Here is a 22,259-nt window from a genome sequence, read left to right as displayed (position 1 = left end):
ACACACATACATATAGATACACACACACACACACACATATATATATATATATATATATAGAGAGAGAGAGAGAGAGAGAGAGAGAGAGAGAGATCAGCAGGCCTACAATATGATAGAATAAGACAAAATGAAAACAATAAAAAACGTATAATAGTTATTCTAAATAAGGATGATAATAGCTAAAAACATTAAAAACGAAAGGTAAACCCACATCTTAATAGCAAGAAATAAAGATACGTCTGAGAAAATAAAAAGAAATTACGTATTGATTTTGTGGTGATCAAAAGCTAGATTCTTCCATTGTGATTCTCATTCGGATGTTACGCTCTCTACATCAGACGATAATTGGAGGCCAAAAATGGTGTGTCCGGACAGTAAAGAATATATATATATATATATATATCTCTATAATATATACATGTATATATATATATATATATATAATATATATATATATATATACACACACACACATATATATATATATATAGAGAGAGAGAGAGAGAGAGAGAGAGAGAGAGAATTACAGTGCCTGAACCTTGGGAAGTGCCTGAACTGGATGGGTAGACAGGACGAAGAGGAAGAAATGGAGGCAAAAATGGCTTAAGTGACAGAATTTGCAAAATCACCAAAAGATATAAAACACCTAAAAATAGATAGAGAAACAATTTGTGAAGTGGGGAATACTGTAAGAAGGAAGCACACTCACCGTAAGAAAGTCGCATACTTCCATTTTTTTTTCTAAACTACAAACAATTATTATAAACCTAGATACAGTATATACACAAAACGACTTAATACCCGTTATTTTGTATTACCAAATCCCGTATGAGACTAAAGTTCAACATGAGTATAACATTTTCAAACTAATGATTTCTTTATAACAAGCTAAATAATATGTCGTAAAGACTTTCCAACTTGAAAACTCACACTTAAGGTTTTCCCATTACTTCGCGGTGCATTTTCATGAATAAATCACAAATCTAATTTTTTTTAAACGGGTTCTTATTCCAGTAGCAATTATATAATTAAGTTATAAAAATTAACCCCAGTGAAAATTGAATCTTAAAATTCTATGACCGCATGTTTGCAATCCTCGGTGTCTTTTACTATCAAAACGAATATACTCGAGAATGCGTTTTACCAAAAGAATTCATCACTTCAACCCACACTGGACAAGCAAGCAATCATCCAATATTGCATGAACAGCTTATAATCGCATAAATAACATTACTTTGTATCCATCATTCTACACTATATTTTGTTTGTACTGGACTCTTCTTTATATCTTGCACGTGTTTGTACTATACTCGTCTTTATCTCTTGCACGTGGAGTCAACGTGTTCAGGGAGTGAGACAAGTGTTGAGGACATCTGCTAGACTAGAACATCGAGGAAATACTCTGAATTCACACACGTTCAAACAAAAAAACCAGACTGGTAGAATTTTAGCAAGAAATTAATTTTTCACTGTTAGAGCCCTTGGGCTTATAGCATCCTTCTTTTCCAACTAGGGGTTTAGCTTAGCTACTACTATTATTATTATTATCATCATTATTATTATATGCTAAGCTACAACCATAGTTGGAAAAGCAGGATGCTATAAGACCAGGGGCCCCAACAGGGAAAATAACTCAGTGAGGAAAGGAAATAAGGAAATAAGGAAAAATAAAATATTTTAGGAATAGTAACATTATTAATATAAATATTTCCTATTTAAACTATGAAAACTTTAACAGAACAAGAGGAAGAAAAACTAAATAGAAAAGTGTGCCAGAGTGTACCCTCAAGCAAGAGAACTCTAACCCAAGGCAGTGGAAGACCATGGTACAGAGGCTATGGCACTACCTAAGAATAGAGAACAATGGTTTGATTTGGGAGTGTCATTCTCCTAGAAGAGCTACTTCTAATAATAATAATGATGATAATGTCACTAAGAAACTATATGCCCATATATCAATAACTAATCTTGCCGATCTTCAAAAAGCTTTTCAGCTGACATAAGGGAATCGCCACCCATTGCCCCTGGAAACTCTCTATTCTTTACTCAAGGGTACAGTGACAGAATCAAACTAATGATAATTCTAAATGAAGATACGATTTTAGACTCAAATAGTTTAACATTAACTATCCCAGGTCCTACACTGTTTAACGCAACCCAACCGATTATACTTTGTATACAGACTACAGCACATCGAAGATATGTTTCAGCAAACTTCTTGAGGAGAGAGAGAGAGAGAGACCGTATGGCCGTAATGTTATAATTTTCAATATGACATTTAATGCTTTGACAGACATAACTGGATCAAGGCGAGCCGCACTCAGCAATGAAAACTGTACCTTCGATTTTACTTCAGCAATGACATTTTATAAGATTATATATATTTAGAGAAGTCATATATGTGATAAGACATTCCACATTTGACCATCACGTGAATTCCACACTTACGTGAAAGTTAACAGGGAAAACAAATCCTAGAATAGTATTATTTCAACTGTGCTCATGTACGCCAGCAATTTAATATATATATATATATATATATATATATATATATATATATATATATATATATATATATATATATATATAAATAAACGAGATTAATATACTAGAATCAAAGAGCTCAAATGTAAATAAACATTACCTGCCTCAACAGGGCCAAACAGGTGGGACAATTTGACTTAATTCATCACACCACTGACGAAGAGTAAGGAAAACAGGTGCTGGAGAAGGTACAAAATTCTCTCTCTCTCTCTCTCTCTCTCTCTCTCTCTCTCTCTCTCAAAACGTCACGGAGAACGTACCTACGTAATTCTACTAGTCAAATTAGATACATTTTCAAGAGTTATGTAAAAGTAATTTGGGGTAATGATTTCTTCTGTATTAATTAAGATATGCGAGGCTAATTATTGTTCACGTGACACACCATGACCAATCATGACAAGTGTGACGGACGAACTAGAACGAACATTTTCGTCTAAGCACAAAATGACTTAATTCAAGTTCAACATCCGACACAACGGCAAAGCGTGACAGACCGAATAACAGACAAACGGGGAGGGAGGGAGAATCTATTAAAGAGCTCAACATCCTCGGTAGGGGACAACAACAAAAGGCCTCGAAGACCTGTCAGGAGCATAAAACAAAGCGCTGGTTAAAAGGGAGAGTGTATTATCTGTACGTCCGTCCGGATCGGAATGGCGCTATCAGGTCTAGAGGGGAACGATAAGATAAACAGTTTTCATTTACATCGAAATCGTTGTCTTAAATTCGAATAAATGTTCTCAATTTACTTGATGACTAAGAAGATAACGGACATATCGTGAGCCTCAACACCCTCAGTGAATTAATTAACATGAAGATCTACTTAAATTAAGGTTTAAAGAGAAAATTAAATTATCAACGAATACTAATGATGTAAATGATAAGAACATTTGGAACTATCAAATGATCTAATTCAATATCCTATTCATAAGTACCTGGTGACTAAATCATCTAAATTAATTACTTTAATAGGCTTAAAAATTGTCAACATCGCCCTTATAAATACAACCTTGCAATATCTCGTAGGGCTAAGCATTCAGCGGAACAGAACCGGGATAAATAATTGATAGTAAGGAGAAAAAACGAACTACTGTAATAAGAATCATTATTTAGCTACCACAATACTATCATTATTAATATTACAAGCCAAGCTATAACCTTAGTTTGGAAAAGCAAGATGCTATAAGCCCAAGGGATCCAACAGGGAATAATAGTCCAGTGAGAAAAGGGAATGAAGAAATAAACTACGAGAAGTAAAAAATAAAATATTTTAAGAACAATAGTACTATTAACAACCACAGAAAGACTAGCGGCCAATGGGGATAAAAGAAAAAATCCATGATCTAGGGAGTAACTCTAGGGTCTAGACCGTGATTAAAAAATATATGAAAAGTAACCATATAAAAATATTGACCGCTTAGAATTAAGCATACTTTTTAGCAGTGTAAACTCTAATAAAAATATTATATTTGTAAACGTTTCAGAAAGAGAGATTAGTCATATCTAAAATTAAACCCAGTTATCCATACTATGTTTTATCGTGAATAGGAAATTCCAAATTTGTCACGTAAACCTGTCATAATATTTATTCCTAACAAGTTACTCCGTATGATTCCTGCAACAGCTCGAATTATAAAAAAAAATTTGAAAAACTTATTTTGCAAACTTTAAACGAGAAACACAAGAGAGAGAGAGAGAGAGAGAGAGAGAGAGAGAGAGAGAGAGAGAGAGAGAGAGAGAGATTCTGAATATTGATCAGGATGGGAGTTGAAACCGAGATCAGCGGTATGGAAATTGAGCTTAGATGTAGAGGGCCACTTGAGCCACTCGTCAATGTATTTCTTTCTCTTCCAGCAGAATATAACCGATAACTGGTTCTTCAAGAGGTCCACTTATTTAATATCGATACAGTTAAGATACTACAGCAGGGGGATTGGCGTGAATGACGGAGTTGCAGAAATCTCGATTGGATTGTGGTCTAAAACATGTCAGGAAAAAGAACCTCTTTAACAGCTGATCTCAGGTTGTGGTGAAATAAAGAACGACTGTAATCAATTCTAATGGTTTCTGTAAATCTAAGAGAAAAGCCGATTTAATTCTCCCGTTGGAGGCTACTGTAATTTATAGACTGATTTTAGTTCATAATATTGAAAGGTCTCAATGGTGAGCAACCGTCTATGGTAAAAATACAGCTTATTGTTAACCGTATCAATATCTTTATTATAAAACTAGCGTAAGCGACCCGTCAATGAGTGATTTGAAGTCTTCTGGCTTCCTGACATCGAAGGTCATTGACTCCGAACGCGACCCATCAAAAACGACGGCTAAATATTTAGATAGATATGCATAAACCACCTCTCTCTCACCAGGGTATGACTACTCCTCTCCCCCCCTTGCTCTCCCTCAGAATTGAAGCTCAAACTGCTTAGAACAGTTAAAATAGTTTGCAATGACAGGCTAAGAGTTACAAAAATTGTATTTCATCTGAATCTACAGAGCATGTGGATTTCTTAAAAGTATACTAAAAATATTTTTCGAGAGAGAGAGAGAGAGAGAGAGAGAGAGAGAGAGAGAGAGAGAGAGAGAGAGAGAGAGAGAGAGATACCATCAAAACGCAGCATATGAATTTACCTGCCTGACACATGTGACTGGTCAGTGCGGAACATGGACGCATTACGGAGTGATCCCGACAGAGAAGTTACGAGTAAGTGCTTTTGTCGAAACGAATCGGATGTAAAAGAGTATGGCACACGGGTTGGTTAATTGGAGAGCCGGCATAAGTGTTAAAAAGCATCCATAAGAATATTAGTATATTATTTACTGCTTTACTTAATATCTTTGAAGCATTTTTTTTTATTTTAAAATTTGGAATTTATCTAAATGTTACACGGTCTTTTTGAAGCCTTTTTTTTATTTTAAAATTTGGAATTTATCTAAATGTTACACGGTCTTTTTGAAGCCTTTTTTTTTCATTTTAAAATTTGGAATTTATCTAAATGTTACACGGTCTTTTTTATGCTTGATATATAGCACAGGAGGGATCAGTAACATGTTAACAACTCTTTATTTTCTTTTTCGAATTTTAAATTGAAAGTACCCTTTAGAGTATCGCCAATAAACAGCAAAGTAAGCTTTTACAGATTAAAATGTTAAAATGAAAATGAAAAAGCTACTTCATTAATAAAAAGCACAGATACTTCCTAAGCTGTCTCCCATAGACAGATAACATAGGCAATCACACAAATTTGTTCAGAGATGCCTCGTAGAGACAGCTAATTTCATATCACAGGTTACCAATAATCAGTTCTCACGGAGGAAGAGATATAAACGGTATCAAACGCTATTCGGTAATTATAGCTCAACAACCCTAATTTTAATTAAGGCTACGGCTGGGTTTATGAATTTTCCCGTGTGGCGGCGTTGGGGGTCAGGGAGGCTATTCAAGAAACCACACGTAGCTGCTTGATGGAATTAAAGTTAAAAGATGCTGGGCAATAAAAAGATGGAAGAAAGGAAGGAAGAGAAGAAGAAGGCTAAAGAGTTACGCCTACATTGCACCGCACGAGGTGCACTGGCGGCAATACACCCCCCCCCCCGGCGATTCTAAATGTTACTATTATTATTACTAGCCAAGCTACAACCGTAGTTAGAAAAGAAAAATGCTATAATCGTAAGGGCTCCAACAGGGAAAAATATGAAACAAGGAAATAAATAAACGATACAAGAAGTAATGAAAAATAAAAATAAAATATTTTATAAAACATAAACTTTAAAACATAATTCAACTAGTGCTTTAACGTTGTCCTTATACTAATAGAGATAAAATACCTATTTGAACAACTGCTGAAACTTATATACATTTGTTCAATTTCAGCCATTCCCAAATCATTTATACCCAATCGAAGACTTCAACCATATTAGGAAACGAATTGTTTACTGTAGAGCGAAGGCAAATATGCACTTAAGGCTATGCGATTCTCTTCATCACTATTCAAATTAAAACTTTTTTTTTCAATAAAAGAACAATATGTAACGCAAATTTTAATTAATGCACATTTTAAAAGTAGTTATTTATTTATACATCAATTGTAATAAACAAAAATTAAAAAATTTGTCGGTAAACCTATTGAATAAAATTAAAAATTAATAGAACTGTCCAGCTGATAAGAAAAAAGAAAAAAAAAAAACAAGTTAGACATGACCCATGTGATTCATCCACTACCCCCACCGAATGAATCATAGGAAGAAGGTAGCTCCCCTGCAAAGGCATGCAGCAAGCAATCTCTTGGTGTGGGGATGAGCGTGGTATCAAAGTTAGGCTGCTGTGAGCCGCTGCGTTACAACCGGCCACCAACTGCGATCATCCCCTACTACGCCAGGAGGACCCTGGTTCTTTCATCAATGTCTATGGTGGAGAATAGAACATAAGAGTAATAAGTGATATTTTCGAATTCTGGAGAGTATATGACCGTTTGGATCTAGTGCTTTTGTTGGATATTAAGAGCAAATTAGTTATTTACTAATTTTGAAATTCAACTGTTCATTGTATGTTATCAATCGTAAAAGTTTACTAGAATTAGATTATACATATGAAAATATTACGAAAATTGTTTGAGAGAGAGAGAGAGAGAGAGAGAGAGAGAGAGAGAGAGAGAGAGAGAGAGAGAGAGAGATTCCATGTGACCAAAAGCAATTTAAACCAAACAGATTAAAGGATTGTGGAAAGCCAGAAAGAGAAAGGCTCCCCCCCCCCATTTCAGAAGAGAATAGCCTAAAGGGCGTATCAGTACCGAAATTGCAGGAAATTATTTCCTTCATTCGTGGCGTTTACGAACTCATCGCACCTGATTCACCTCCCAGCCCCTGGACCCTTTAACCACCATCATTTCGGTCTTTACAACGTGGCTCCCGCTGAATGACGTTTCGAGATGGCTGACCATTTTAAACATTGTTTTACAAAAAATGAATCATTTTTTTCTTGCATAAAACTAAAGCACGCTAGTCTGGGCTACGTAACAGTACACTAACCTGATTCTAAAACCGAAATGATAACAGGATTCTAAAACCAAAAATGGTAAACTTGATTCTAAAACTGAAAATGGTAAACAAACCCGATTTTAAAACTGAGAATGGTAAACTAACCCGAATCTAAAACTGAAAATGTTAAACAAATCCGATCTAAAACCGAAAATGGTAAACTAGCCAGATTCCAAAACCGAAAATGGTAAACCCGATTCTAAAACCGAAATTGTAAACTAGGGTAACCCGATTCTAAAACCGAAAATGGTAAACCTGATTTAAAAAAAAAATCGTTGCAAAATGACAACACGCGAGTCTATCCTTCATCCAGAACTACGGCCAGCTTAAGGACAAAATCTGGGATCAAGATGTCAGAAAATGTGCTTGTGTGACATGGCCTTGACATTAATTAGCTGATCCGAGACCTACTAAGAGCCTTACGATGGGGATGAAGGGATTAGCGGATGTTGGGGAGTAGTGATCAGAGTATTGATGAGACAAAATCATTTAACTTTTCTGACGATAATTTCAGGTTAAGTCAACAACATTTCGAATAAAAATGAGTCCAAGGGAGGAATTATTTTCTACAGACGAGCCACAGATTTTTGAGAGGGGAATAAATATGAATTTTTAAATATACAATCAATTTTCGAACATTTACCTCAAAGATCAATCTGGGGAAATATCCAATTGTCTCACACTTATTCTTTATAAATTAATTCACCTTTGAGAACTTTTGAAGCCGACATAGATGTGATCGGCTGAATAAGTTACACAGGATAAGTGTGAGACAAATGAATTTTCAAATCTAAAATTAATTTTCGAACACATACTTGCCTGTATAACTTAATTCAGCCGATCACATCAGCGTCAGTTCCAAAAGTTCTCAAAGGTGAATATGTTATACGAGATAAGTGTGAGACAATTGGATATTTCCCCAGATTGATCTTTGAAGAAATTTAGTACCCAAAATGTCTTATATACCTTGGTGTCTTTAAACATTACTTAGTTAATTCAGAGGATCCATGAAGATTTCCAGTTATTCTTGGATGACGTTATATGCAGCCTAAATAAAAAACATTGACGCAAACACTTGCAAAAAGAAGGGAAAATATACCTTTGGAGATCTTCCTAATCGGGTGGTTGAATCAGTAGAACTTCAAAAGTTCAAAGTTGGAGCAAATGCTTTTTTGTTGACCAGGCGTACATGAGTCTTTTTATAGTTTATTTATGACATATTTGTTTTTGATGTTGTTAATAGTTTATATATGACATGTCTGTGTTTACGTTGTTACTTATTTTAGAATGATTTATTGTTAATTTGTTCTCTTCATTTATTTATTTCCTTATTTCCTTTCCTCACTGGGCTATTTTTCCCTGTTGGAGCCCCTGGGCTTATAGCATCTTGTTTTTCCAACTAGAGTTGTAGCTTGGATAGTAATAATAATAATAAAACGAGCAACAAACTCATTGAAACTATCCATCTGCGGGGATCCAGAGAACATGGTTCAAAATTATCATTAGCAGACAATAAAAAATGACTCGCCATGACATCTCTGCCTTACTGGCATTAACTCTCAAAAGGGGATTTATGGAATTTAGGCCTTATAGCAGGTTTACACGGTCAAACTTCGTCGAACCCAGTTCGACAGACAAGTGTTTAAAGTGATGATCGAACGTGTGAACGGGGTATTTGGCTGTCGAACACGTTCGTCGAACGGTTCGAAGGAAGTCTGTTCTTGCCAGACTTTTGTGGGCGGGGCTTCATTGACCACAAAAATTATGCATTTGTGGCTGACTCCACCTCTTCGAACCGTTTGACAAGCAGGTACGAAAACTGGGTTCGACGAACCCTCCGACCTGGGGAGGCCATTCACTGGCGGGGAAGAGGAATCCCTCACTGCAAAGGTCGGAAACACAGACCAAAGTTAAAACAGAATGGTATAAAGTGGGACCAAATGTACACATTGCAATGCATCTATTGCCCCGATGGCACAGACTCCCACAGGAGTCTTACTTGACGACAGATGATATCCGACAGGATGAATCACTCTCCATAATCGACCCCTTCTCTTCTCCCTCAAGCTAATCCGTACCCAACAAGGCTCTTAAATCAACAGTAGGATAATTTTGACTTCTCTTCAATAAGCCTTTCAAGAAACAGAAGCTCATTCTTTATCCGGGAAAGGGCTTCCCAGAGAACGAGATTGATAGAGCAATGCCTCATACAAATCAATGTCCGTATTTTAATCGATTGCCTTACATTTGATGGAAAAAATTGAAGTTTCTGATATTATTAGGTCTGGTTTTAATTAAGAGTGAAAAAAGGCAAAATCAAGGGCAAAATTAAAACCAAAAAGAAAAAAATAAAGTGGATTTTACTTTACTAAAAAAAACAATGTAGTGGCAATTTAAATCCAATGAAACATACATGACCCAAATTTAAAAGTTCTGGAGATTAAGGTATTGAACGAGAACGAAATGAGTTTCTCAAGAGGATCAGTATTAGAAAGAAGAAATAAACAAAGCCTTCAAAAAATTAAAAACACAAAAAGGACACGGAAAAAAAAATAACCAATATGCAACATCCCATTAAGCGATGAACAGTGTTCAACATCGAAGGTCATCGTCAATGGCTATCGTAGGCAGTAACACAAGCACGCACCTAATAGTGTTTACCAACAGACCACTACCACGTTTTACGAGACGGCTAAGTGGTCACCACTCTGCTCCTCCTCATACCTACCACCCGAGGTGCCAATTCCTTCTACCCACCAAAGACCATTATCTAACCCCGGGGCTCCTACCCTCTTCCTCCCCCTCCCCTTCTCTCACATCCCTATGGAGATGCAGTGGTAGCGGGCCATGTAATCCTTTTCAACCTCCCCCCACTCCAGCGGCCTTAGCAAATGGGAAGCAATGGCATTCCTGATATTTTTTCCCAAACATTTTCATTTAATAACTTATTACTCACATTATCTAATGGCAACATTTCTAGCAATCTAGAGACCATTTTTTTTTGTAGTCGGAAAAAAAAAATATTATTGCAAACTTTCAAAATCGGAATTCTTTCTTTCAAATAAAGAGATTCCTAAGATGAACAATGATACCCAGCAATAAAACGATTCATTCATAGCTGCCTTAGTGTAGTGTCAAAATCAATGATCGGCCGATAGCAAGTCATCATGTTTATCATCGCTAACTGCAAAAAAGAGAAGTGCTGGAAAACCTGGTTTTATTCAATCCTTCATATTCGTAGAGAAATGTTGTAATTTTAGTGACCGACTGTAAAACTATTACAAAAATATATATAAAAAAAATCACGAAAGAAAAGCAAACCTTGAAATAAATTTGAGACAATATAAGTATTAAAAACATAGCATAACAATCGGTTTATGAATTATACAGAGAAAATTACTAAAGGGACCAGTGATTACACGTAAATCATTCCCCAAACTTAGGAGGGTGTAAGTAATCATACATATACACATACTGTATACACACACACACACACACACATATATATATATATATATATATATATATATATATATATATATATATATATATATACTGTATATATATAATGTACACATACACAGACACATATATTGATTTATACACTCATGATTACAAAGAGTCATTATGCCATTCCTGATTTCTCGATTCAAGTAAATGCTATTACTTATTTACATCACGGTGGACTAGTGGGCGGCACCCCTTATGATGTTACCTTTAGCTTGTATGCATATGGAATTCGGAGAGGTCTCTGGCCAATTTTCCGACCTACACATATATTACAATAACATACATTATATAACACACACGAGTATCATATATTCAATTTTAAGAGGTTAACTTTAATAAAGTATGATTCTCAGAAAAAAAAAAATCCATATACTACAAGCAAAATGCAAAGGAGAAAACTATTTGAAGGTCAAACCCACAAATTTACTACCGAAAGTAAAGCCTGTGTAGCCAATGATGAACGTGACAAGAGCCATTCTGTAAACGTCGCTAAATCCCGTGTGACAGACATCCTACTCCCAGGCGAGGGACAACCTGCCTACCCCCCTCCCGGGAGGAAAAACATGCTAGGGGCTATGTTGAGCCCAACTAGAAGGGGTAGGGAAAGGGGTTAGCCCCGTCCCTGAACCCTCTCGTTACTTTGGAGGTTACTCAGACCTACCGCAATGCCCCACGAGTTAATAGTGGTTGTGCCCTTCGTGATCAGTCTTTCAGTCTTTAGTTGAAGGATATCTAGCATATCTAAGCGGTAAAACTTCCTCCTTATAATAAAGGATATCTAATCTAGGATGTTTAATTTTGAAAATTAGCAATTAGAAAATAAGACATCTTCCTCCCTTCTCTTCGAAATTAAGAGTGGTGGTGCGCTGTTATTTCCAGGAGACGCTGCCAAGATGAGAATATCAGAGATGCTTTGTTGTTGACCACAATAATTAACTAAGAATTGAAATACTAGTTAATTTAAATTGGAAATAGATATTAAGCCAAATTCCAAATGCAGAAAACATGGATTCAAATAAATATAGAAAGGAAGAAAAGAATGAACTCGTAATAAGCTGGAAGATAATTCTGAATTTCAGAAAACCTTCCTACACTAAACTACAGCAAAGTGCCTCATGAGAAAATATCTTAACTTACTTTTATTTAGACAATATTCAATGAAGAATATATCACAGTAGACTAAAGAATTAATCAATAATTAAGAAAAACTCAACATTCGCCAAAAGAAAATTCCTCATAAATAACAAGTGATGATAAACCTTCGAGAGATGCTAATATCTTAAATCGCCAATGAATAAATGCATACATAAACAATTAAATCAACTGAATTATAATTACCTGAAGAAGGCAGGGTTCATAGGCCCTGGAGGGCCTCCGGGCCCATGCATGGGCATACCGGGGCCACCAGGACCTCCCATCATTCCAGGACCAGGCCCTCCAGGAGGCCCTTGTGGTCCGTTGGGCATACCATGGGTTGGCATACCCGGACCAGGACCTGGTCCCGAAACTACAGGTCCAGTTGGTCCTGCTGGTCCTCCAGGTCCCCCAGGGCCACCTGGACCATGGAAGAAGCCAGCAGATGAGCCCGGTGGCCCATGACCCGGATGTGCCCCGAGTCCTCCTGGTCCCCCCTGTGGGCCATGGGGCATATTGCCCGGGCCAACAGGGGCGGTGTCCCCACCGAGGGGAGCAGTAGGGCCCGTGGCACCGGGCATCATGTGCGGGGCTGGGGGTGGCAGGCTATCATGGTCCCCTGGGGCCCCCAACCCCGTGGTGACGGGTTGCTTGCGTCGACCCGTCTTGATGGGCATATAGCAATGTGTTCAGCCGTCTGTGGCGGCGGCCAGCATAGAGTGCGGCCCTGGCCACCTCCTCCTCTTAACTTTGTCCACTAAACCATGTGGTCGACGTCGCCCATTGTCACTACACACACAAACACTCTTTTCCCTCTCTTCTCCTCTCCAACTCCTTCTCCTCCAAACTTGTTTCTCTTCTGCCGTGTTGTCCTATTTTCACTTTCTTGGTACTCGTCCGTTGCTACTCAAAAAAAAAAAAAAGAAAAAAAACCAGATCTGGTACGGACTGCACAAATAATGACAGCACTCCAATGAATTTTTTTTTTATAGTTGGTCTTTGCTTACAGCAGACAATAGGTCAACTCAACTGAAATTTGAAAATGGAAATCGCCGCCACCTCTTCATCCAGTTGACGCTCGATTACAACGGCGACGGAGACGACGACGACGAAGATCAGTTGGAACGAAAGACGACCGAGGGGCCAAAAACGGCCCCATGCACACTTTGAAAACGTCACAGAAGACGCCTGCAGAACAGCCCCTTAGGATGAGAAGACATCGAGACCACCACACGGAAAATCTACCCGTTGAGAGGAAGGGGGCGAAGGAAGCGAACCCCAAATCTTAGCACGAGTGGATGTCTGAGCGCGAAAACGGCGGCGGAGAATACCACTAGTAGTGATGGTCGGAGAGTCCCCGGGTGACTGTAGTGTAGCTGCCGCTGCTGCTGATGGTGGAGTGGTGGAGATGGTGGTGGTGGTGGTGGTGGAGTAGGAGGAGGAGGACGTTGTTGGTGGCGGTGGGATTCGCTAGCGCGCCTCTCTCTCTCTCTCTCTCTCTCTCTCTCTTTCACTGTGTGTATGTATGTGTGCGCGTTTGAGTGTGTGCGTGCGCGCCTCTCTCACGCGCATACTTCGTTTTCCCTCTCTCTTTCTCTTGCCTGCCTCTCTATTCTCTTCTGCACTGTGCCGCTCTTACTGATTCTCCCTCTCTCTGCTTCCCTCTCGCTGTATACGTCTCTCTCTCTCTCTCTCTCTCTCTCTCTCTCTCTCTCTCTCTCTCTGCCACCGTGTGGCGCGCCTGCTAGCCTCTCCCCGGGTGCCGTGTAATCCTCACACACGTCAATCAATGAATCTTGAGCGGCCACCACGACATGCACACACGCATTTCACACATACATATATACAATACACACACACATGCACACAACCCACGCCGAGGTAGTCGCTGGGACTCCCATCATCGTGCACTTACATACACAACACCCCCCTAAAAGACCCCCACCCGTCGTTCCCTCCCTCCCTCCCCCTGCGTGTTCTGCGGCTTGGCGTAGAGATCTCCAAACGTTCGTGAGTAGAGCAGTCCTCACAACAGTTAACGTCAAGAAAAAAAAATATCAACAAAACTTGCAAATAAAAATTCTGCATACCGGGAATAATTTTCAATCGAACACCACGCAAAACTCTAGAGAGAGAGAGAGAGAGAGAGAGAGAGAGAGAGAGAGAGAGAGAGAGAGAGAGAGAGAGAGAGAGAGAGAGAGAGTGAAACGTAGTTGTTTGGTGTTGCTCCCTCTTCCCCATTCGTTGGATGGACCCACCAGCTGTGCCCTGCCCTGCCCTGCCCTGCCGTGGCGAGCACAGGTAAAACCACCACCATTGGCGCCCCGCATACCATCGCAACACCAGACCTACCTCGGGGCCTATACCCCATCCCCCGAACAAGCCTACAGGATTACCCTATCCAACACCATAGCAAACATCATACACACACACACACACACACACACACACAATAGGTCTGGGAACTTCTTTGGCCAACACACAGGTCTCGAATCTCAAGCGCCAGCAATTTGACCAAATCACATATAATTTTTTCGCAAAGTTGATCGCATCGCATCAGCGTAAGTAATTCGAATTCTGTTATACTTAAGAGTGAAAATGAATTTGACTGGTCAACTCATCACTGAAATTCCTTAATAGCTTAAGGCGACCGGGTACCACCATCCACCCACACAAATAGTACCGATCTTGTGATAGATGATAAAAGTGACCAACTTGGTATCAACTTTATTGTTATAAGGTATAATCAATAAACACTAACCTAATGACAATTTTTTTTCCTTTTCATAAAACAAATGAATAAAAAATATGGTTGGATAGGTTCTAATCTTCATTCCAGTAGAATGCACAAATATGAAATCCTTTTTCAAATTAAAGTTACAAACCTATAGGGAATTCTTCCCAACTAAATTTACATGAATTTAGAAATTATATTGTTGTCATTTAACGAATCTCTAATAACTATTATATAATCATTCTTATTGTTAATATACCAGCTACAACGCTAGTTGGAAGAGCAGAATACAACAACCCCAATTGCAGCAACAGTATATACATACATATATATATATATATATATATATATATATATATATATATATATATATATATATATATATATATATATATATATATATATATATATATGTGTGTGTGTGTATACATATATATATATATATATGTATACATATGTATATATATATATATATATATATATATATATATATATATATATATATATATATATATATATAGCGTACTCATATATTCCTTAAAAGGCCCATAAAGTCAAAATTATTCACTATATTTCGGCCAAAACACACTGGGCCGCTTCTCGGTATAAAATGAGAGGCGATCCTGACAAGAGAATTTTATATATAAACTTTGTAAACTAGGGATTCGATATCCGGTTTGTTTTGGTAAACATTAATAAAGGCACTCCTTATTGCTTTGGGATATGAAAAAAAAGTTATCAGGTTCAAAACTCTTAATTATATATTCTTAATAATTTCTATATATGTAATTTTTAATTTATTGAAATTTCTCTTATCATTCACTGCATGATCTCTATAGTACAGTGTATCCTTTGTTGATGGTTTTTTATGGAATAAAATGGATAGAGTAACTGTTTCTTTTGACGTTCAATTTAACATTCTTAAAGTAGACTTCGTAACACATTCTCAAGCAGGAGTTTATTAAGTACCATGTGGAGAGTGTGACAAATTTTTTCGTGGGACAAACTGTACGTTCTTTATCTCGAAGTTTAACTGTACACAAAAGATGAGTCAGATAGGGCTTTGAGAATTCGATGACTTTCGTTCATATTACAGACTTGGGGATCAGATCAACTGGAGTGAGTCATCTTTGTTTTTTATAAAATTGACTGTCCCTAATGGAGAAAGATTCTGGAATCGGTCACCATTAATATATTATTATCTTTACCATTGTTACTTCTTAAGCTGAACCCCTAGATAGAAAAGCAGGATGCTATAAGGCCAAGGGCTCCAATAAGGAAAATAGCCCAGTGAGGATAGCAAATAAGGTAACAGAGTGTCTGAGTGTACCCTCAAACAAGAGAACTCTGAAATAAGAAAAGGGCACCTGAGTGTACCCTCACACAGGAGAACTCTGAAATAAGGAAACAGTGTGCCTAAGAGAACTCTGAAATAAGGATACAGTGTGGCCTAAGAGAACTCTGAAATAAGGATACAGTGTGGCCTAAGAGAACTCTGAAATAAGGAAACAGTGTGCCTAAGAGAACTCTGAAATAAGGATACAGTGTGGCCTATAGGCCATGGGGCATAAGCTGTAGGGGGCTTAGTTTTTGAGTTCGTGGCCACTTTCTTGGGGCAAGTTGATTTCACTTGATTTTGAACCATGGGGGTCAGGACAATCAGAATATGCAAAGTTCCCGCAAAAATAGTTGCTCCTTAATTAGTTATAGGCCATATGTAACCAATTAGTCATCAGAAGTGAAAATGACCAAAAACACAAAGATGATTTATATTCAGTAGAAAACATTTTATTTACAGTTTTTAAGAATGAGTACAGTGTTGTACATATGTATCATAACATGTGATTAACATTATGCAATAGAAATGTAAACAACAGCACCCTGGTGGTGGTATTATGAACTACACTGTTAACTTGACTTCCAGGTTATCATAAATGTCCATTATCCTTTGCTTTAAGTGTGCAACCAAAATCAAATTCAACTTTTACAGACTTTAAGAGATCACAACTATAAAATGACACCAAAAAATAGAACCAACAACAATAAAAGGACACCGAAAATAGAACCAGAGTCAAATTTACCCTCATAAACCTAGCAAAATTGACAAGAATCCTTCGGAGATAAAGTGTTTTTCCCACCATAGCAAATAATCATGAATTAGAAATTAATTAGAGCCTATTGCTGTAAATGTTTCTCACGAGATGGAACTGTACTGCAAAGCAGCGCTCCACCATTCACTAGTATTCATCATCAGACACATCAGAGTCAGAGACGTCAGGGTCAGATACACTTTCTGTCTCAGGGATCCTATTAGTGCAGTTCTCAACCTGACACCTGCATAAGTCAGTACAAGGAAGATTCATTTTGCTGCATGAGCAAGCACCCTTGCACCCACCTTTCTGGCACTTGCAGTTCACAGTTTTTAGTACACTAGGGGGAGCCGGGTCATCAGCCATCCATTCAAAGACAAGGGTGTCACCAGTAATCTTCCAGCCATGACCATTGGGAGATGGAGCATGCATGATTGGCTGAAGGGGCCTACGGTGAATTGCTGCCTGATAGTTTGCCCTTTTTACATGATGCAGTAGACAATCTTGGTTTGGAGGCAGCATCCGAGAGTCTGATTTGCATGTCAGCCGGAACATGTTGTATCTTGCAACATTTACTTCCGAGCATTCTTTCTGACCATACAGTGTGCAGACAAATTTCTCAAACATGGGCAAGATGGAAGCTGATGCTTCCCATTCTGTTCCCAACTCTGCAAACATATTGACATATTCAACAGTTTTGTTGAATATGTCAAGGGGTTTCACCTTTCCCTTCCCTTTGAATGCACTAACCGAGTCGCACCCAGTAAAAACATGCATACCAAGAAGAGCTTGACATTTTTCTGCCCCAAGTTTCTCAGCCAGTTTGGAAATGCAGATAATTCGTCACTTATCCCCAGCACCAGTTTGAAATAGCAAATCAGCAGGGATTTCCTGAGCTAGTGCTAGGGATATCATAAAAACATCGGTATCTGGACCGATAAGGTCAACCAAAAGCTTGTCTGCAAACATCCCAAATGTAGCTGGAATGTTTTGTGCCTGCTGAATAAATGCCATTCCATCAATCACCAAAGCAGACCCTGGAGGTATGTCCTCTATATTCACACACTCAGCCCCACCCTCCAACTTCTTCATCAACTTTGCTTTATCTGTTTTAGTAATGGTACCATTGCCAGTTGCCAAAGCCAAAGGTACAGGTGTCAATGAGTAAGCCAAGAGTTTCTTTAAATCTACTTCCCTACTCCTGCCAATAATCAGGAGGCGATTAAACATGTCATTAGTGGCTTTGAGTAGCACTGTTTCAGACTCGACTTTAACCTTTGATGTTTTTGCAACTGTGGCAAAGGTCTTCAATTTCTTTGATTTGATTGGCTCAAATAGTTTCTCAGGCTCTGATTTCAATCTGGACTCTTCAAATTCTTTGATAGCATCAGCCCCTATCCCATAAGCAATTTCAAGGTCGGACCTCACATTAGATGGAGCTATAGTGCCGGAGCAAATGTTAATTAGGTCCTCCCCTGAATACTCAAATGGATTAACCATTGAGTTTATGGTTGACATTATACTCCTAACTGCTGTCTCATCATGTTCTATTCGAGTTTCATCCAGGTCTTTCCGTCCCCTTTCTGTTTCTCCCTTCCCAGCCATATTTTCACATTCCTTAGCAATAGCTGCCCGCTGATGGTGACTTAATAGCCACCTGTTCACGGCACCCTTATCTAGGGTCCGGCCTTTCATACCCCCCTTAGTTTTCGCATCCCTATTCATGGTCTGCTCCATTGCCATATCACAGGCAACTGCAGAAAATCCATATCTGTCCTGCCTCTGGACAACAAAGTTCCCTCCTTGAATTGCTGGTCAATTTCAGGGTGCGTATCAACAAGGCTTGCCATTTTTGAAATATATGCAGGTAAATATCGGGCATAATTCACTCTGTCATAAGCAAAGTACCATGGAAGGATTTTTTTCAGTGTAGCTAGGTGCAGCTCCCAATTACCCTCCCTGGTGGCTCTCAGAAGACAAAGGAGATTTTGTACCATGTCAAGGTATGATGACCAGTAATCAAAGGTTGGTTTCTCTGACCTAGCTTTTTCAACAAAGGCATCATACGAGTCAATTACACCCTTGAATTCATCCTGGTTCATGATATCATACAGTTGGGCTGTAGGCCCGGAATTCAACAACTCTTCTGGCACCTTTGAGACAGTTAACAGTTCATCTGGACTGCATAACTTTGTGAATGACCTCAACCTCAAGCGGCTAAGGGCTTCAAACATTAACTTGTGGGCTCTCACACTGCTCAGGAAGCACATAGGGGTTTCTTCGACTAGCTTGACTAGTGGATGGCAGAGTTGGCTGCTGATGATCTGCAGAGCATGTTTGCGATGATGACCCACTAATTAGGCTTAGCCGGGCACTTTTTCGAGGTGGTGTTCCAAGAAGATCATCTGGATTAGTGCCTTTACGTTTAGAACAGCGGACAATGGCCCTTTCGATCCTTTGTTTGTCTGTAAACCTTCGGTAACATTCTGCATGGTACCCAAGGTTGTGTAAATCTAAAGTTTTTTCAAAAGTTTCAGACAGTTTCTCTGCTACCTCACGTTGAATACCATCTAAATGTTTCCACTTTCTATTACACTCCTTGATTTTTGACATACATTGATCAGAAATGGGTAAAACATCACTTTCTTCCTCCAACACACAGTGAATACAGCAAGTCCTGGGGGCTGCCATGTTGGAAATCTAAGCGATTTGATTGGTTAATTTGCTGTTAGCCATCTACTGTAAAAAATGGGAACTTCAGAACTATAGTATGGCCACCTATTATCCACCAACTTAACTACAAATAATTTGTATGATTAAAATGGCTAATTAAAATTTTAGGAGCAACTATATTTGTGGGAACTTGTTGCATAATGCCTGAGAATGACTTTCTCTATGATAAAAAAATGTAATGAAGTTGCCCCATGAAAGTGGCCACGAAGTGACAAGATACAGCTTATGCCCCATGGCCTACTAAGAGAACTCTGAAATAAGGAAACAGAGAGCCTGAGTGTACCCTTAAACAAGAGAACTCTGAAATAAGGAAACAGAGAGCCTGAGTGTACCCTTAAACAAGAGAACTCTGAAATAAGGGAACAGAGTGCCTGAGTGTGCCCTCAAACAAGAAAACTCTAAAGAACAAGGAAACAAAGTGCCTAAGTCTACCCTCAAGCAAGAGAACTCTACCATAAAAATATGAATTCATCCAAAGGACATTGGAAAGCAGACATAGTGAACAACATCCTTCTGAATCTGATCACCAAAATGATAATCCAGCAAGACCGACCGCCACAGATAACCACCAGAGGTCAAGACGTCGCCCTACGATCCGATTAAGATTATAAAAACAAGAACGCACCTGGGAGGAATTAAATTCTGGCTAATCCTTCCCCGAACCTTGGAGGTTTACCCCCAAGACCTGCAGATAGAGGTCTTAGGTTTACCACACCTTTTCTTTTGGATCAACGTAAAGTCAACCTTTCCATTCATCTATAAACTGCCCTTCTTGATATCTTCTCTTACTTGACACTGAGAAAAATAGTTAATAATTTGATTTCCTTATTTTATTTTATATGTTTTTTTTAAGAATAATGGGCGTGACAATATATATATATATATATATATATATATATATATATATATATATATATATATATATATATATATATATATTTTCAGGCACCTGCTCTTTATTATACTGTATATATGAGATATACTGTAGGTGTATATATATATATATATATATATATATATATATATATATATATATATATATATATATATATATATATATATATATATATATATATATATATATATATATATATATATATACACACACATAGTCAGACACCTGCTCTTTATTATACTGTACATAGGAGATATACAGTATGTGTACAAACACACACACATATATAAATAATATACATATGTTCCGGCTAATATTTTAAAGTTTCGAATGGTCAAATGAGTGGCACACATGATCAGTGTCTAGGGCTTCTCCCCACCCAAGAAAGGACCAGGGAGATCCAGACACTGGCTGCTGATGCCTCGGTAGGTAGAACTATAGCCTCCCATACCATCCATTTATTATCTCATAAGGACGGTGATGTTGCTAAACTACCGATAAATAACTACCAGGCTTGAGAGCATCTTGAACACCCGACCCACGGAGCGCGAGTCAAGGATGCTATCAATAAACTACTCAGAGAGAGAGAGAGAGAGAGAGAGAGAGAGAGAGAGAGAGAGAGAGAGAGAGAGAGAGAGAGAGAGAGATTCATGTTGAGTGCTGATCAAATCTCATATTAGTACCCAACAATTTTTTTTACTAAGAAGTTAGGGAGGATATACTTTCGGTTGAAGCAAGGTTTGGGACAGAAAGGTCATATATTTAGATGTAGAGGTCATACAATGCATTAAGAACGAAAAAAAAATGATAAAGTAGTAATTACAAACAAAAATTCCAAAACCAGAAATCTTAAGTGAAGAAAGTAATCCGACTCGAACGAACTAAAGCTGAAAGCAAAAATCAGGTATAACCTCCGATGAGAAAACTAAGAGACAATTCAGCATTGCATAAGAATACCGCTGATCAAAATTCCACGACTTCAATATAAATAGAAAAAGCAAACCAAAAATGAAATGGAAGAGCTCCCCCCCCCCCACATAAAAAAGAGGGCACAAAACTGTTGAGTCAAAATGTTTAGCAGTATAATTTTGTTGCCGTTCTCCGTCGCTTCCCTGGAACACCGTAGCGTACACACCCGAGAAAAGCTGTGCTAAAATAAAAATCATTACGCATTTAGTGCCTCCAGAATTCTACGATGGTCCAATAACTCTTGAAAACAAATGGCTGCCTTTTAACATAATCTCCCAAATATAAAATAAAGCAAGAGTCTGACTCTAAAAATACACAAAGACACACACACACACACACACACTATATATATATATATATATATATATATATATATATCTCTTTCCAGTCCCACTCAGCGGCATTGCCTCACGTATAGCAACTCAGTTTCTCCTCGTCCCTCGGATAGGGAGTAGTCATACCCTGGTGAGAATAGGTGGAGAGGGTTTAATCTGCGAGCGCGAGCATATCTATCTAAATATTTAGTAGTCATTTTTGACGGGACGCGTACGCTAGTCACTGAATAATTGCATTAATCATCAAATCCACCAGAATAAAATCATATTCTAAGGGT

At 38.2% G+C, this 22,259-nt stretch overlaps 1 protein-coding gene across 11 annotated transcripts in view; it reads right to left on the bottom strand.

Annotated features, from left to right (window-relative positions):
- Chi (LIM domain-binding protein 2 Chi) overlaps positions 1 to 13,660 on the bottom strand; it is an 84,128-nt gene extending 70,468 nt beyond the window's left edge. For 2 of the 11 annotated variants that reach the window (XM_068350970.1, XM_068350971.1), the window contains exon 1: positions 12,430 to 13,659. In XM_068350970.1, the coding sequence (XP_068207071.1) occupies positions 12,430 to 12,902 (473 nt within the window). In that variant the 5' untranslated portion in view covers positions 12,903 to 13,659. Of the gene's footprint in view, positions 1 to 12,429 lie in introns of all 11 variants that reach the window. The other 9 variants (XM_068350968.1, XM_068350969.1, XM_068350972.1 and 6 more) reach the window with 8 other exon arrangements.
- Positions 13,661 to 22,259: the final 8,599 nt, after the last annotated feature.

This window comes from Palaemon carinicauda, chromosome 27 (genome assembly GCF_036898095.1).
Source record: "Palaemon carinicauda isolate YSFRI2023 chromosome 27, ASM3689809v2, whole genome shotgun sequence".
Lineage (NCBI taxonomy): Eukaryota > Metazoa > Arthropoda > Malacostraca > Decapoda > Palaemonidae > Palaemon > Palaemon carinicauda.
The sequence above is the reverse complement of the archived record's forward strand: the minus strand, read 5'-3'. Positions and strand labels throughout refer to the sequence as shown.